The sequence below is a fragment of the Gouania willdenowi genome, unplaced genomic scaffold, assembly GCF_900634775.1.
Source record: "Gouania willdenowi unplaced genomic scaffold, fGouWil2.1 scaffold_62_arrow_ctg1, whole genome shotgun sequence".
NCBI lineage: Eukaryota > Metazoa > Chordata > Actinopteri > Blenniiformes > Gobiesocidae > Gouania > Gouania willdenowi.
In genome coordinates, this window is record NW_021145227.1 from 823,901 (window position 1) to 840,084 (window position 16,184).

At 37.8% G+C, this 16,184-nt stretch overlaps 1 protein-coding gene across 1 annotated transcript in view; it reads right to left on the reverse strand.

The window, feature by feature from the left end:
• Positions 1 to 10,767, reverse strand: part of LOC114460740 (uncharacterized) — a gene marked incomplete at its 3' end in the record, with an annotated part of 24,607 nt that extends 13,840 nt beyond the window's left edge. The window contains exons 1-11 of the mRNA XM_028442649.1: positions 10,444 to 10,767; positions 10,228 to 10,412; positions 10,044 to 10,113; positions 9,759 to 9,862; positions 9,387 to 9,662; positions 9,191 to 9,284; positions 8,985 to 9,052; positions 8,646 to 8,864; positions 8,493 to 8,558; positions 8,271 to 8,399; positions 8,008 to 8,073 (exon numbers count right to left, since the gene is read on the reverse strand). Coding sequence (XP_028298450.1) covers positions 8,008 to 8,073; positions 8,271 to 8,399; positions 8,493 to 8,558; positions 8,646 to 8,864; positions 8,985 to 9,052; positions 9,191 to 9,284; positions 9,387 to 9,662; positions 9,759 to 9,862; positions 10,044 to 10,113; positions 10,228 to 10,356 — 1,221 coding nt within the window. The remainder of the gene's footprint in view (positions 1 to 8,007; positions 8,074 to 8,270; positions 8,400 to 8,492; positions 8,559 to 8,645; positions 8,865 to 8,984; positions 9,053 to 9,190; positions 9,285 to 9,386; positions 9,663 to 9,758; positions 9,863 to 10,043; positions 10,114 to 10,227; positions 10,413 to 10,443) is intronic.
• Between the last annotated feature and the right edge of the window lie 5,417 nt (positions 10,768 to 16,184).

Below are 16,184 nucleotides of genomic sequence, written 5' to 3' on the forward strand. Positions count from 1 at the left end.
ATAGTCATTAAGGACGTACTGGATGTCCATGTTGGCGTTCCAAGCACGGAGTAGATCTGGGTTGTAGGCGTTGACCCAGGAGTCGTTCGGATGCCGCTTCAGCATGACCACACTCCCGCTTGTTAAGTTTTCTGCGTAAGTCATGTACTCCTCACGCTCCAAGTTACAAAGGCGGAGGAAATCTGAAAAGGTGTCGAACGAGACCTTTGGATCCGAGAGGAGGTCCCTCACGGGTTTGAGTTTGTCCTTGGCTCTTTTTTGCCGCTTTTGGATCAGTTCTTTCTCTGCCTTTCTCTGGTCTTCCTGATCTTGACCTTCTTCTTCCCCCAAATCCAAAGGGCAAAACTCTGTGATCCAGGTGATGTCAAACGGCAGCTTGGGGAAGCCATATCGACCGTTACATTTCCTTTTGCATGAGGACGAGTGGCTTTTGCTGTGTAACTTGGAACCTCGGAGACAATTTGTTGAGCTCCGGTTCCGTCTCGGCGTCAGGCATCTGGCAGGAAATGTAACGGTCGATGAAGTCGCACACCGTCTCGTTAATAACCTCGCCGTAGACTGGAGCATCCTTGACCCACACAAGCATGTGAATGTGTGGGCTTCCTCGGGCCTGGAATTCCACTCGATAAAAGTAATCCTCCACCTCGCCGATGGGCTGCGCAGGTGACAGGATCAGATTTTCCATTAGAGCGTCACACACGCTTTTCAAACATGCGCATGACCTGACGGGGTTGCTGCGGCAGAATGTCACACTTGGCTTTCCAATCCATCTCTGAAAAGTCTCCAAGTGTCTCACCTTGCTGAGCTTTGATGGCCTCAATGACTTCAGGCCATCTCATCTCAGCCGCAGAAAAAAGTCAAGAAAAACGTCGGTTTGCCTAGTTGCCTCAGCATGCCATGCAGGTCTTTCAAGCTCTTTTGCCAATAAGCGGGCGTGCCTCTAAGAGGTTGCATGAATCGTGTGGCCTCTTTGGTTTGAATTAACCTCTCCACCTCCTCTTTGTCCTGGAGCATGGAGTTTTTGACAACACGCCCGTCTTTAGTGTGGGTCTTCCCTTTTCGCATTTGAATGGACATGCTACCTCGCGCGATGTTGGTCTCTGTTACAAATTGCGCAAAGAACAGATAGCTTTGGTCCTCGGCAAACCGTGTGTCTGCTCCAAAAAGCCTGGCGTTGAAATACCGGCTTGGAGAAAGTTTGATGGGTCGACCTTCGTCCAGCGTGTTCTTCCCGGTGGGAAACTGAACGGGGAATGCCATGGCTTCCAGTTTGGGAATGGCGAAAAATCCAATGGGTTTGTTGCCTTGTGCGGGTGCAACGCTGAAAATGCCGTCACCGTACGAAAGTATTTCCTGTGCAATATCAGGCGGTTGCATGCAGGTGTCAAGAGCAAGACCAGGTCTTAGATCCTCCTGCTGTTGGGTGTCTTTTTCGGCCTGTTGTAATTCAGTGGAGCTGTCACAAGCTTGTAGCAGCACCTCGTCCTGGATGTCCTCTCCCCACTGTGCAGCATCCGCAATGTCTTGCTGCAAGTCTCCGTTGTAAGCAGACTGGTCGAGGACCGTTTCAGCCTGGTTGGGCTCAGCATAGCTGTCAGCGTAGCTGCCTGCCACTTCCAGCATTTCCTGGTCGAGCATGCCGTCTTCTCCCCACTGTGCAGCATCTGCGTGGTCATCTTGGAGGAGGTTTTGGAATGCGGCCTCCTCGTCGATGGTCACGTCGGCGTACTCAGAGTGCTGCTCTTTGAGGTTCTCTAGGGCTGCCAACACGTTCTTCATGTTGACGTTGTAGAAGTGCTGGTAGCCTTTGAAACGAATGTGACGCTTTAATTTCACCTGTAGAAGCTGTGTTTCGGTGCGTGGACGTGGAAGACTGTTGACGACGCTTTCCACCTCTGATGGAACACACACGACAGCTCCGTGGACTGCTCGCTGTTGTCCTTTTGGCAATGCAATGATCTTGGCAAATGGGAGAATTTTCGCAATGAGTTGTCTTTCCAGCACGTTGAGTTGTGCCAACTCTGGGGGAATGGGTGCCAACTCCAAATTGTTTGCTACTGCGTGTGTAGGGATCCTCCCACTGCTGAGGTGGCTGTCGCAGTTGTGGCAAATCCACTCCTGCAGTCTTTCGGGTGGCAGAGAACAGGGGGATGAGCACTCAGCATGACAGATGTGCAAGTAGATTCTGGTCAAGCATGCTTCTGCCACTTGAATGTTGGCAGAGTATTTGTTTCTGTTACATGGCTTGACTTGATTCGGAAACATTGTCCTGTGGCAGACGGTGCAGATATATGTGGGTCCTTGACTGATGGTTTCACGAAACGCTGCAATCGCAGTTGCCATGAGTGAATTTAGCACTGGCTGGCCAGGGGTTCTGAGGTGTTGATATTTCCTCTTGATGCTCAGTGCTTTCTGCAATTTCAGATGCAGGTGAAAGGTAGCGTCGGTGGCCAACCTGCCTTTTCTGAGCAGGCTACGGTGTTGATTATAACGTAGTCTGAACCCCGGATCCATCTTGTACCTATTCATAAAGTGCTTTTTCTGTCGGCTCTGGAAAGCTGGATCTGTGCTGTATCTCTGGACATTGTAATTTTTCTGCTTCATCCGGAAAGCTGGATCCGTGCTGTATCTCTGGACATGGTAATTTTTCTGCTTCATCCGGAAAGCTGGATCCGTCTTGTATCTCTGGACATGGTAATTTTTCTGCTTCATCCGGAAAGCTGGATCCATCTTGTATCTCTGGACATGGTAATTTTTCTGGTTCATCCGGAAAGCTGGATCCGTCCTGTATCTCTGGACATGGTAATTTTTCCGTCTGCTCTTAAATGCAGGATCTCTTTTGTATCTTATTTGTAATAGTTCTTTTAATTTGATATTGAACTTCGCATAGTAATTTTTAAATGATGACAGCCGTTGTTGGCGATGGCTGTCGTCTGTATAGCGAGTTCTCTGTGCCTGAATCTTTTTCTTTTGAAATTCTGCACAAGTGGCATACTTCATCCTTTCACGACTTTGTTTCACCTGACTGAGTCCAGGAGACACCACTTTGTGTTTTGTTAGGGTTTTTTGCCGAAAGGCTTTTCTCTTGGCTTTTCGCCTTTGGTCTTTGCTAAGTTTAGACAACTTAATTGCTGCCTGTGGGACAGCTGAGGAGTCTTCAACAACCACATTAATCTTGTCAAAGACAGCTGTCTCATGGTCTACCTGCAATACTGGGAGAGGAGGTTCACACACCTTATCTTGGATCTCAATTTCCGTAGGATTATGAAGAATTTCAGTGTTGTTGTCAGTGTGAAAAGCAATGGGGACAAACTCGTAACTAGCAGAGTCGCCACGATCTCTGAAGAGTGAGTGAAGGTGGTCAGCCAGGTCACTGAGTTCCGCAAAAGTCAAGACGATCGCCTTTCCTTGATAGGTGGGTAAGCCTCTTTGGTCTCTGGAGTGGGGATCAAAAACTCCGTACCTACCAGACGTGTCACGGAAAACAGCGATACACTCCGGCGTGATTATAATTAAAGCCTGGCTGACATCTGCTGAGAGACATTCTAGCTGGGTAGCAAGCGGAAGCCACCACTGCCGTCTATCAGGGCTGGACGCTTTGGTTTTGAGGAAGCCACACCTGATGTCACCCATGCTAACATTATACAAATGCCTGTCTGTGAGGACTTGTTTTGGCATCTCTTCGACTGCAAGGTGATTGCTCTGGAAGGTGTTGTCATGAATCAGCTGCTGTTTGACTCCTACATACAGAGAATCTCCCTGAGCCAGGACTCTATCGAGTGCAGTACTGGTGAACAGACAATCCTCACTTTGGTATGCCAGGAATGTCAGTACGTTACAGGCACACTGATGGTTGCGGGAGAAGTCCTTGTACCTTTTGTCGTTTTGTGAATGACTGGCACGGACTGACTCCACACGCAGAGTCTCGTTCCTGGTTTTATCCTGAAATAATGTTAAAAAATTGAGCTTTAATTACTTTTTTAAAGGGCTTCATTTGACTGTATTTACGTATTTCATTTGTTAAATTATTGTCTTTTAAGTTTCTATTATTTTGCAATTAATACTAGCAATTGTATTATTAAAAAATATTATTGTATGTAGTTTCAATACTGACTTAAAATTACATAATTTATATAAACTGTATATTTAAAAACAATATAAAAAAATTGATTATAATAATATTTGATATACAGTACATATACATGTGCACACATGATTTTATTATAAAATTAAATATGTACTATATGTCATAAAATATATGTAATTAAATCATTAACTTATATTTGATTTACAATGTAAAAATATTTAATACTTCAAAAACATTTTATTGTATTAGTCAAAATATGAAATTATTTTTTGTATCATTATTACTACCATATATTTAATAATAATGATCATATATAATTACAGAAATTATTTCCATTGTTTAGTCAAATAATTTATTTCTGGATTAAATAAAATATTTCTGATTCTGAAATGTAGTATTTTTATATTTAGGATTAGTGATCACTGCTGTAAATAACCAGGCATGGGTTCCAATAAGTTCTTGTTTTTAGTTATTACTTTTGGCATTAGTGAAAACTGTATTTATTATCATAAATTTTATTACAATTATTACCAATATTCAATATTTATACCATTTATTTATATTATTTAGCATCATTACCAGCAACTATAAGGAAAACAGAATGAATAATTCATTCATATTTATGATAATCATACTAACTAAAATTTGCAGTACCCTATATTGAACTATTTTGTTATGAATTTTAAAGGCCACCTCACACTGGTTCTATGCTACATATTATTTCTAAATTGAAATAAAATACAAATCTTTATGCTTTCAAATTGAGGTAAAATTTAATTCATCATAATAATTAATATACATTATATACATGCACACACACACACTACCAGTCAAAAGTTTTAGAACACCCTAATATTTCCAGTTATTTAATGCAATTTAAGTCGTGCAAGTCTAATGAATAGCTTGAAATGGTACAAAGGTAAGTACTGAACAGCGAAAAGTAAAAAAAAAAAATAAATAAAAGGTTTTGTTACCCAAAACTGAAAAATAATCTACATTTCAGAATTATACATATAATCCTTTTTCAGTGAATACAAAGTGTGTTAACAATTTAAAGCTGTTCTGCAGCAATAAAGGTTGAATCAGCCTTGAAAGCTGGTGCTACTAATTCCAACTTTTCTTAGTTACGTCCAACCCCCTGTGTCTGCATAAAAACAGTGAACACTGTACATTGATGAGTCAAAAGTTTAAAATACATTTGGGTCTATGAATTGATTCTATGATTTTTTCCAACTCAAGTTGCTTATTTGTTTTATGCTTTCATTTCAGAGTGCATTGACACAATAAACAACTGGAAAAAGTGTGGAGTTCTAAAACTTTTGACCAGTTGTTTATATATATGATTTTAATAATATAGAATTAAGTATGTAATATATATGTTATATTAAATATATATTGTATATAAAATGTATAATTAACTTATTAATTATATTTAAACATTTATTTATATTTAATACTTCAAATACATCCTAAAGTGAAATTTTGGAATTGTATTAACCTAGTCAAAATATAATATATTATACAATACTATAGAATTATTTTAAGTATCACTATTACTACCATATATTCAACAATAATGATCATATATAATTACAGAAAAAAATTCCAATTGCTTATTAATTCAGATTATTATTCAAATAATTTTCTTCTGGGATTAATAAAATATTTCCGATTCTGTAATGTAGTATTTTTATATTCAGGATTAGTGATCGTTGTTGTTAATAACTAAGCAAGAGTTCCCAAAAAGTTTTCTTGTTTTAATTTATCACTTTTAGCATTAGAGAAAATAGTATTTATTATTAATGTTATTTCTTACAATAATTATTATTACCAATATTAATATTTATTTATATATTATTACAAACTGCTATAAGGGAAACAGAATGCTAATATTTCATTCATATTTATGATAATCATACTAACTATAATTCCCAGAACCCTATATTGAACTATATTATTATGGATTTTAAAGAGCACCTTACACTGGTTCTATGCTACACATTTTCTAAACATTTATTGCAATTATAAATCTTTATGCCTTTAAAATAAAGTAAACCACACAGGCACAAAACTTTAATAACTAACAATAAAGGTGTACCTGAATGTAATATTTAGTGTGTACATTGAAAACGAATGAACTTACTGGTTCTGTAGGTGGTCCAGCTGAGGTGGATGCAGCCGTCATGAACCAAGGCTCCTTGGCTTGAGATGGAGTGGATGGTTGGTTTGTCTGATAAATGAAAATAAATATCAATGAATGTTCAAATATGAAACAACTCCTTGCAAAGATAAATCAGCACATGCACTACATTAATTAAACAAAGCTAATAATTGTAATTTTTAATCACTAGCACACAAATGAGATGTGCTGAAAAGGAACTAATAATTGAAGCATACATTTTTCATAGTAGTATGGCTGAGAAGGGGATGCACCTTGATAAATCAATATTGGTCAGATATAGTGAAAATAATGGAGGTCATTGGAATTAAAATTCCAAATAGTTTTAATATTGTGGATCTGGGAATATTAAATACTTTAAAAATAAACATGTTAAGTTACTGAGGATTAAGAAGTCTGTAAAAAACCAACCAGGAGATGGCGCTGTGATCTGGTGCCTACTGTTGATGAATGGTTAAATATAGTGTTAAACATTTATAATATGGAGAAATTGACAGCCTCGCTTAGACTACAATATGTTGGACAACATAGACCTGATTGTGTATGACTACTGAAATGTATGTCTGCTTTTGTAGATTTTTTTTGTCTGTGTGATGCAAGTTTGAGGACGGTTCTCTATTCTACAGAGACGGAAAAGATAATTTTTGAGTTTTGTCAATTACACCCCTGGTTTTGGGCTACAACCTATTTTTCCTGTCTGTTTATTTTAAGCATTCCTTTTAATACAAGTATGAACAGTATAAGGATAATGAGTTTGGAGAAATTAGCATGTATTGGAAAGAAATGTTTGTTGTTGTACATTTTTGAAAACATAATAAAATGCTACTATAAAAAAAAAAAAACAATAGTAAGGCTGGGCACAGATGTAGCTATGTTTTGTAAATAATGTCTTTGTTTATTGTGGTGAGGACAATATACCTCGTCAGGAGAAGGTGGATCACAGCCCACATCCGTAATGATCCAGGTCTGACCATCTGGAGAAGGTGGGACAATCTTGGCCGTCTGAATACATAGCAACAAAACGTCAGCGAAACACAGATTTTCAGTCACATGATGCATATTATTGAAGAGCACTAATCCTTACCTTTGCAATGGGAGAACAGATGGGGGTGTCTGTATCACTCCAAAGGCAGGGCAATATGGCTGGGGTTAAGTCAACCAACTGGTAACAGATGAGAAGAAACAATAAATTTAAGTGTGACAATGTAGATATTTCAATGAAGATACTGAGTAAGCTGTCTGTGTGTGTGTCAGAAAGCTTACATTGGCCACTGCAGTTGGGAAGCGGGGTGGGTGCCCGTCAGGGGTCCTGGGCTGTCTGGGTGCTGCCGGAGCTGCCGTCTGTGTCACACATAGAAACATCAATTAAACATTAAAGTTACACAAAGCACTTTTCAAACACCATCATTGCTGTAAAATTCTTAGTTTTTTATAGCTTTTCTCTTAGACAATGAAATTATACCAATTTCCAAACCAAAAATATCATTAATGCACAGAAAAATGAAGCAACAACTGCATTCATCATATATGGAGAGAAAAAAAAAACGTACTGTCTGAGCTGAGGAAGAAGGGCCCAAAGGAGCGTCCTCCTCCGATCTCCAGGAACGGGGGGCTGAAGGCGTTCCAGCCACCTAACAAAATATCATAGTATAACATTTTAGATGGTGAAGACATTCTACTTGTCTCTGTGAGGACTGTGAATGCTGCAAATAAATGAGCTGCAAATGTGCATCACTTTTACCTTGATCGCTGGAGATCGTGTGCTGTCCCGCGGGCGGGAGCGGCGTTTATGTACAGGGGACGCTACCTATGCAACCAACAAGATACCAATTACTTGAAGAGCTAAAGAACAATGTAAAAATATATTTTACTGTAGCAATCAAAGATGATTTATTATTAGTTTTACTTTATTACAGGTGATATTAAGAAACATTCAGAATTAAATGTTAAACGTTTTATGAAAAAGTCTTCTGCAAGAGATAAAATGTGAATCAATCAACTTACCTTCTTTGCTTTAGGAGAAAGCTGGAAGTCCGCCAGGCAAGAAAGATGAGAGGGAGAGACTTTCTCCATGGCACTTAGCGCTGTGCCGCTGAACCAGACAGGGTTCAGTGGAAGGAAGCTCTCCTCCTCCTGTAAAACACAAAGCAGACACTACTACTTACAGTTTGTCCTGTCAATAACCATCCAACAGCATCTTAAAGGAACATGTGAATAATCACAAACCTGCTGATGAGCCATCCTGCGCTGCGGAGAACCTCTGGACTTTGGAGATTCTCCAGGAGGGCTCGTCTGCAATGATGAAAAGCATCAAATTGAATTAAAACAGGTAAACTGTCACTAGTCCTAAAGTGATCATTGTATGATGCCACATTTTACCTTGCCACCCTGACCGATGGTCCGCCACTGGTGGGTATCAGGGCTGCGTGGAGCTGGGGAGCTCTCCCTCACAACCAGTTTAGGAGTGACTTTCCTAACTGGAGGTGATGGCTTGGGAGAGACCCAGGGCGTAGGAGGTGGTGTCTCCAGATGTTGGCTGGCAGCGGACCAGAACAACTGGACGAGGATGGGCATCCCCTTATCATCACTCAGATGGACCTACAGAAATAAGACATTAAAAGAGAAAGACAAAATATTTTAATATCAATGTGTCAATGAGCATCTGGTGTTGACTCATTTTAAGTCAACAACTTTGTTTTTCTTAGATATTGTACTCACACCATCCTTGCTCCACAGCGCCAAGTTGCTCAGGGGAAAGTGCTCTGTAGCGCTGAAGTACTTCACACCTTGAAAAACAAAATAAAACATGAGTCATCATGGTACCAATATATCCATTTAGACTCATGAATTGTTAAAATGTAGTTCATATATTTTTTCTTTTGATTTCTCAATGAATGGATGTAGATAATATTTTTTTCTCTTACCCAAACGAGCAGTCACACGGCGGTATTCTTGCCGTAGCAAGTCCTGGTGTTGGGGCTCAACAGCCAGGCGCGGCGGGAAGTCGACAACAAAAACCTGCACAAAATAAAATGTGACAAAATTAAGATTACACCATCATGCAAAATTACACACATGTTCACCAAGGCAAAAGCTACAAGATATGAAAGAAAAGCTTACCTTAGACTTTGGCCAGCGGTTGCTGCAAGTGGTGAGGAGGTTTTTAAAGTCCCCACTAGCCACGTCAACGGTGGTGCTGGTCAGGTTGTTGCCGGGGGCCATGACGCAGACGGCATCAGGCGAGTGAGGAACTGCAGCGTGCAGAACCTCAGCGCGGATCTCTGAACCAGAAGCCCCGCATGCCGACAGGAAACCAAAGCTCAGCTGAGACTCTGGCATCCGGACAAAGCCATCTACAATAGCCCGTAGATGGGAGTTCCCGACAATCAGAACAGTCTGCAAAACAAATACCACAGCTTTAGCATTAAAATCACAATTAAAATACAATATAAAGTACTTCTTTAACAGAGTGAAAGATTCAATAACTAATACCTTCTTGTCAGGGAGCTCAGGCGGTATGACCAACTTGTAGCGGCGCCCGGTTAGGGGCGAAGTTGGCCATTTCAGGACCCTGTGGCGGTGACCAGTACCGCCGCCTGTTTACAAAAAACAGAGCAAAAGAGAATTAAAAAGGGATTTCAGACATAGAGATAACATACAACTATAACTGTTTTTTACTAGTGAATGAAAACACTAGTAAAAAAAAAAAAAAAAAAATGTGTGATACACAAAATAATTAGTTAAGATATTTAATGATAAAAACAATCTAATACTTACGTGCTTGAAAGGTGGCACGCGTGTCACCCACTCTCCAGAACGGTCCAGCTGGCAGGGACGAACCAACCTTCTGTTGAAAATAATAAACATATTAAACTCCACACTGTGTGAATGATGTCAACGTGTCACACTGAATAGCCTGTGGGTTGTATAAGTCAGCATGTCAGTTCTGGTGCAAACATACCTTGTTCAGAGGAGAGCGGGGGCAGGGGGTTGCGTCAATGGGATGAGGAGCTGGGGCGGGCAGCTCGGACGCATCCAGCTTCCTCCAGCGCTGCTTCTGGGCCTGGGAGCGTCTTCCCTTCCGAGGCATCCTGAAACAAAAAGAGTGGGGGGGGGAGGGAGAGACAAAGCAAAACCTAATCTAACCTAAACTAATTTAAGCTAAACCTAATCTAACCTAAAGTGAACTCTGAGCTATCTAATAATATTTATCTAATCTAACTTAATATATTAACAATAACAATGAAAAACTAACGTGAAGCAATAAGTGAGGTGAGATGAGATGAGGTGGCTGACCAAAGGGCTGACCAAGGGGCTGACCAAGGGGCTGACCAAGGGGCTGACCAAGGGGCTGACCAAGGGGCTGACCAAGGGGCTGACCAAGGGGCTGACCAAAGGGCTGACCAAAGGGCTGACCAAAGGGCTGACCAAAGGGCTGACCAAAGGGCTGACCAAAGGGCTGACCAAAGGGCTGACCAAAGGGCTGACCAAAGGGTGTCCAAAGGCTGTAAAGAACAAAGAAAATACAAATTTGTTAGCTGCAATCCCTGATATAAATCAGTAAACCGCAATATTAGCAACAATACACAATAACTAAATATCTAATGTCTCCACTATGTCATCATTGCTATGATTGTTTTTCATATTCACAACTTAATTAAACTACCGTAAAAAACATCTATAATCTACCATCACTGCTGACTTACAAACTGAAATAGCTCACAACCAGTTTACAATATGACAGATAAAGGCCTGACAACAAACTGCTGAATTAAAGTGCTAAATTGCTTTTTGCTTAAAAGTCATATCAAACACGTTTGCTCATTTAACCACATTATTTTTTTAAGCAGATAGTACTACGAGGTGCAGGCAATATTTTATGAGTCACCATTTTACAAAGAAAATGGTTCAACCTTAATTAAGCCATAAATCACTTAAAGCTACTTTAGTTTTTTCACTTCAAAATACATTATATATCTAACTAAAAAGCAAGGGCGGTCTGTGGGGATGTGTGTGGACCAAATATCTCCAGGACGCAGTGCAAGTTCAATTTGAAACTCGGTCGACGGGTTCAAAATACCCCAAGTGTGTGTATCTGTTATTTTGGAGTAATTTGGTCATTTCAAAATGTTTATTTTAATTTTATTTCACTTCTGGACGGCCTCGAAAACAAACCTATTCAGCTTTTGACCTCAGGGTGTGAGGGGGCGCTAGCGCACCATGTGTTGAGAGACGACTTCCGGCATCCATTTTGAAGGCGAAACAGATGAACTGTGAATCAACTGCTATTCATCCACGTTCCAAATACCCGAGTGTGTATCTGTTATTTTGGAGTAATTTGGTCGATATTAAAAAGGTTTTTGTACCGCTAAAAGTCATTTAAGTTAATATTTCATGGTTATTTAATATTATTCCCATGATTCCAAACTTTCTTTAAATCTCGGGTCACAGACGTCACTTCCTCCTTCGTCTCCATGAGTGTGGGCGGTGCCTGTGCTGATGGTCATTACCATATCGCAAACATTCTGCTTCTTCAGTCAGAGGAATGTAACGTTTTTGTGAGCGGATTAGTCCACTATGATTATTGTTTGTCCTGCGCAACGGTGAGTGTTTCTTCTCATATTCTACTATGTGCCAAGAAAGATGCTAGCAGCTACAATGTAAACAAACACACACACGGTTGATGTGCGTGCACTACATCGGGATGTACATGGTGAACTCAGAGCCGTTGAGAGAGATTGGCGACTTTGGTGTTGCAAAACGTTTTTTTTTGTGGTACTTTCTGATCTCTTTTACACACACACTATTGTTATTGCTATTCTTATATTATTCTTTTTTGTTATATTATTTTATCTTATAGTGACTGGTATTCTCATTGTATTATTATTATTGCTATAACCTTATTATTTTATGTTGTTATTGTATTATAGTTACTGGATTTTCATTATATTATTGTTATTGCTATTGTATAATTTTACTATTTATTGAAGATATTGCTATTCTTATAATTACCATTATATTCTTTTTCATTATTAATATATATTTTTTTATTATAGTTACTGGTGTTATCATTGTATTATTAGCATTGCTATATAATCATTATATTACCTTATAATTATTTAATATTGTTTATTATTAATATTGTTTTTAGTACATTATTATTTTGTTATTGCAATTATTACCATTAATACCATTACAACATTAATTTTATTACTATTAATAGTTTCACTATTAATATTATATCCCTATTAACATATTTATTATTATCAGGGCTCTACACAAACTTATCCAGTGGTGTGACAAACTTTCTGTTAGTGGAGGGGTTGTACAGCATAGACATACATGCTGATGAATAGTTGACTTAACTGGTTACCGTGTCTCTCTTAACCTGCGATGGTTTATGTGCAAGAAGCGCACGCGCATGTGTCATAGATGACGCACGGAGGAGATGACACACAGTAAAATAAAACTATAAAAATTAAACAATATTTATACAAAAAGTACACAAAATGACAACAGAAATGCATAAAAATATACTAAAAGGCTCCAAAAACACACAAAATTACTCCAAAATACATATATTACAGAAAAATACACCAAACAACATACATATGAAAATGACTCAAAATAGACAAAACTAAATATTTATACAAAAATACACAAAATAACAGAAATGCACAAAACTACACTAAAAATACACAAAAATATTCCAGAATCACACTGCATTGGCAACAAAAAAACTATAATTATACAAAAAATGCACAAAAACACAACAGAAAGATACAAAAATAGGCAATTATACCCCTTATGTTCCCATATGAATGCATACTTCCGACGGGCACTGTACTAGTAAAACCAATTACAGGCATTTTTTCCAGCAAATGCATTTCAAATCTTTAAACAGTAGTTTGGCAAAAGGAGAATTAAAAGAAACAATTCTGCATTGCCTATAATTAGTTCATGATAATAAATTTCTTGGATGTTTTAATAGATGAAAGAATAATTGGAATTCAAACATAAAACATATACAAGCCACATTGTCTCAGAGCATTTCAGTATTAATCAAAGCAAAGCAGGTTCTGGATCATCACTCACTCCACATTCTGTACTGTTCACTGGTTTTCTCATATTTAGGTTCAGTATACTTGAAAAGTCAATACTTAAACAAATGTATGTCATAAATATATTTTAATGTGTGTTAAAAAAATATATAAAGATACAATTTGTTAAAGCTTTTAATTTATATATAGAAAATTATTACATATTTACTTATAACATGACATTAAAAAAACAATAAGTTTAAAGTACATTTATATTGTGTAATATAAATATAAAATTTTCTCCTCTCATTACCACCATCTCCTGGCTGTTTCTAAATACTGCACGTACAAGTTTTATTAATGATAAAATAAACTGCATTGCTAAAATTATTGATTCCCAATCTAACAGGATCCTCAAATAGAACCATTTTGACATAGAACAGTGTTTCTTAAACGTTATTGTCCCATGTACCCCTTAGCTCATGTTATACATGATCTATTAGTGTCTGTTGGCGCGTCTAAACTTTTCCCTGTGTCTCATCCAACATTAACCTTGAATTTTGGCCTTTTTATTCATTTACTTCTGATTATTTTTGCTCATTTTAGAACTTAAACTTCACCTTTTGGTGGATTTTAAAAAGTTGTGCAACAAATTATGATTGATGGATATAAAAAAATACCTGCTCAATGAAGACAATACAGTGTAGAAAATTCTACACATAGTTACAATTATGGCAAATAATATATATATATTTGTTTTAGTTGATGTATTTGTAGTGCTATAAAAAATTACTTGAATTTGATAACACATGATTATGTTAGTCCACATACTCATTGCTAATTTCTTGCAACATATCAATTATGCCTATTAATCCTGCACGTTGTCAGTTAATTAAATATTTCCCCACACAATAAAATCTGTATCTTCTTCCAGAATAGTCTTTTTGTTGGTTTAGTTATCTTACCAGGAATTTGGTTAATGATATTTATTGCACAATGCGATTTATTTTTAGGTTGACATTATTATATCATGATTTTATTTGGTGTCAATATAATTTATCATTAATAACCTTTGTAAGAAATAACTGTTATTTTAATATTTTCTTATAGCTAATAGTGAGCTTTGCAAAAAAGTCAAGGAGCCACAGGTTGCACACACCTGTTAGTGCCTTAGTTTGGGAAGCACTAGAATATACACAAAACTCTACAAACATTTTTTAACCTAGGGAATACATGTAATTAAATAAAATATTCTGGTATTTAATGTTAACCTATCATTATAATTTTTGTTAAAAGCCATTAATTAATATACCTGTTTATATTACCTAATGCAACTGTAATAATAAATAAATGATCTTTCATTCAACTTTTAAACCTCCACATCCTAAACATTAACATCAGTTAATTATAACAGCAGCTAGCTATAACAGCAGCTAGCTATAACAGCAGCTAGCTATCACATCAGTTAATTATAACAGCAGCTAACTATCACAGCAGCTAGCTATCACAGCAGCTAATTATCACAGCAGCTAGCTATCACAGCAGCTAGCTATCACAGCAGCTAGCTATCACAGCAGCTAGCTATCACAGCAGCTAGCTATCACAGCAGCTAGCTATCACAGCAGCTAGCTATCACAGCAGCTAGCTATCACAGCAGCTAATTATCACAGCAGCTAATTATAACAGCAGCTAATTATAACAGCAGCTAATTATAACAGCAGCTAACAATCACATCAGTTAACAATCACATCAGTTAATTATCACAGCAGCTAGCTATCACAGCAGCTAGCTATCACAGCAGCTAGCTATCACAGCAGCTAGCTATCACAGCAGCTAGCTATCACAGCAGCTAGCTATCACATCAGTTAATTATAAAAGCAGCTAGCTATCACAGCAGCTAGCTATCACAGCAGCTAGCTATCACATCAGTTAATTATAACAGCAGCTAGCTATAACAGCAGCTAGCTATAACAGCAGCTAGCTATAACAGCAGCTAGCTATAACATCAGTTAATTATCACAGCAGCTAATTATCACAGCAGTTAATTATAACAGCAGTTAATTATAACAGCAGTTAATTATAACATCAGTTAATTATAACAGCAGCTAACTATAACAGCAGCTAATTATAACAGCAGCTAACAATCACAGCAGCTAATTATCACAGCAGCTAATTATCACAGCAGCTAATTATCACAGCAGCTAATTATAACAGCAGTTAATTATAACATCAGTTAATTATAACATCAGTTAATTATAACATCAGTTAATTATAACATCAGTTAATTATAACAGCAGCTAATTATAACAGCAGCTAGCTATCACATCAGTTAATTATAACAGCAGCTAGCTATCACAGCAGCTAATTATCACAGCAGCTAGCTATCACAGCAGCTAGCTATCACAGCAGCTAGCTATCACAGCAGCTAGCTATCACAGCAGCTAATTATCACAGCAGTTAATTATAACAGCAGCTAATTATAACAGCAGCTAATTATAACAGCAGCTAACAATCACAGCAGCTAGCTATCACAGCAGCTAGCTATCACAGCAGCTAGCTATCACAGCAGCTAGCTATCACATCAGTTAATTATAAAAGCAGCTAGCTATCACAGCAGCTAGCTATCACAGCAGCTAGCTATCACATCAGTTAATTATAACAGCAGCTAGCTATAACAGCAGCTAGCTATAACAGCAGCTAGCTATAACAGCAGTTAGCTATAACAGCAGTTAATTATAACAGCAGTTAATTATAACATCAGTTAATTATAACATCAGTTAATTATAACATCAGTTAATTATAACAGCAGCTAACTATAACAGCAGCTAATTATAACAGCAGCTAATTATAACAGCAGCTAACAATCACAGCAGCTAAC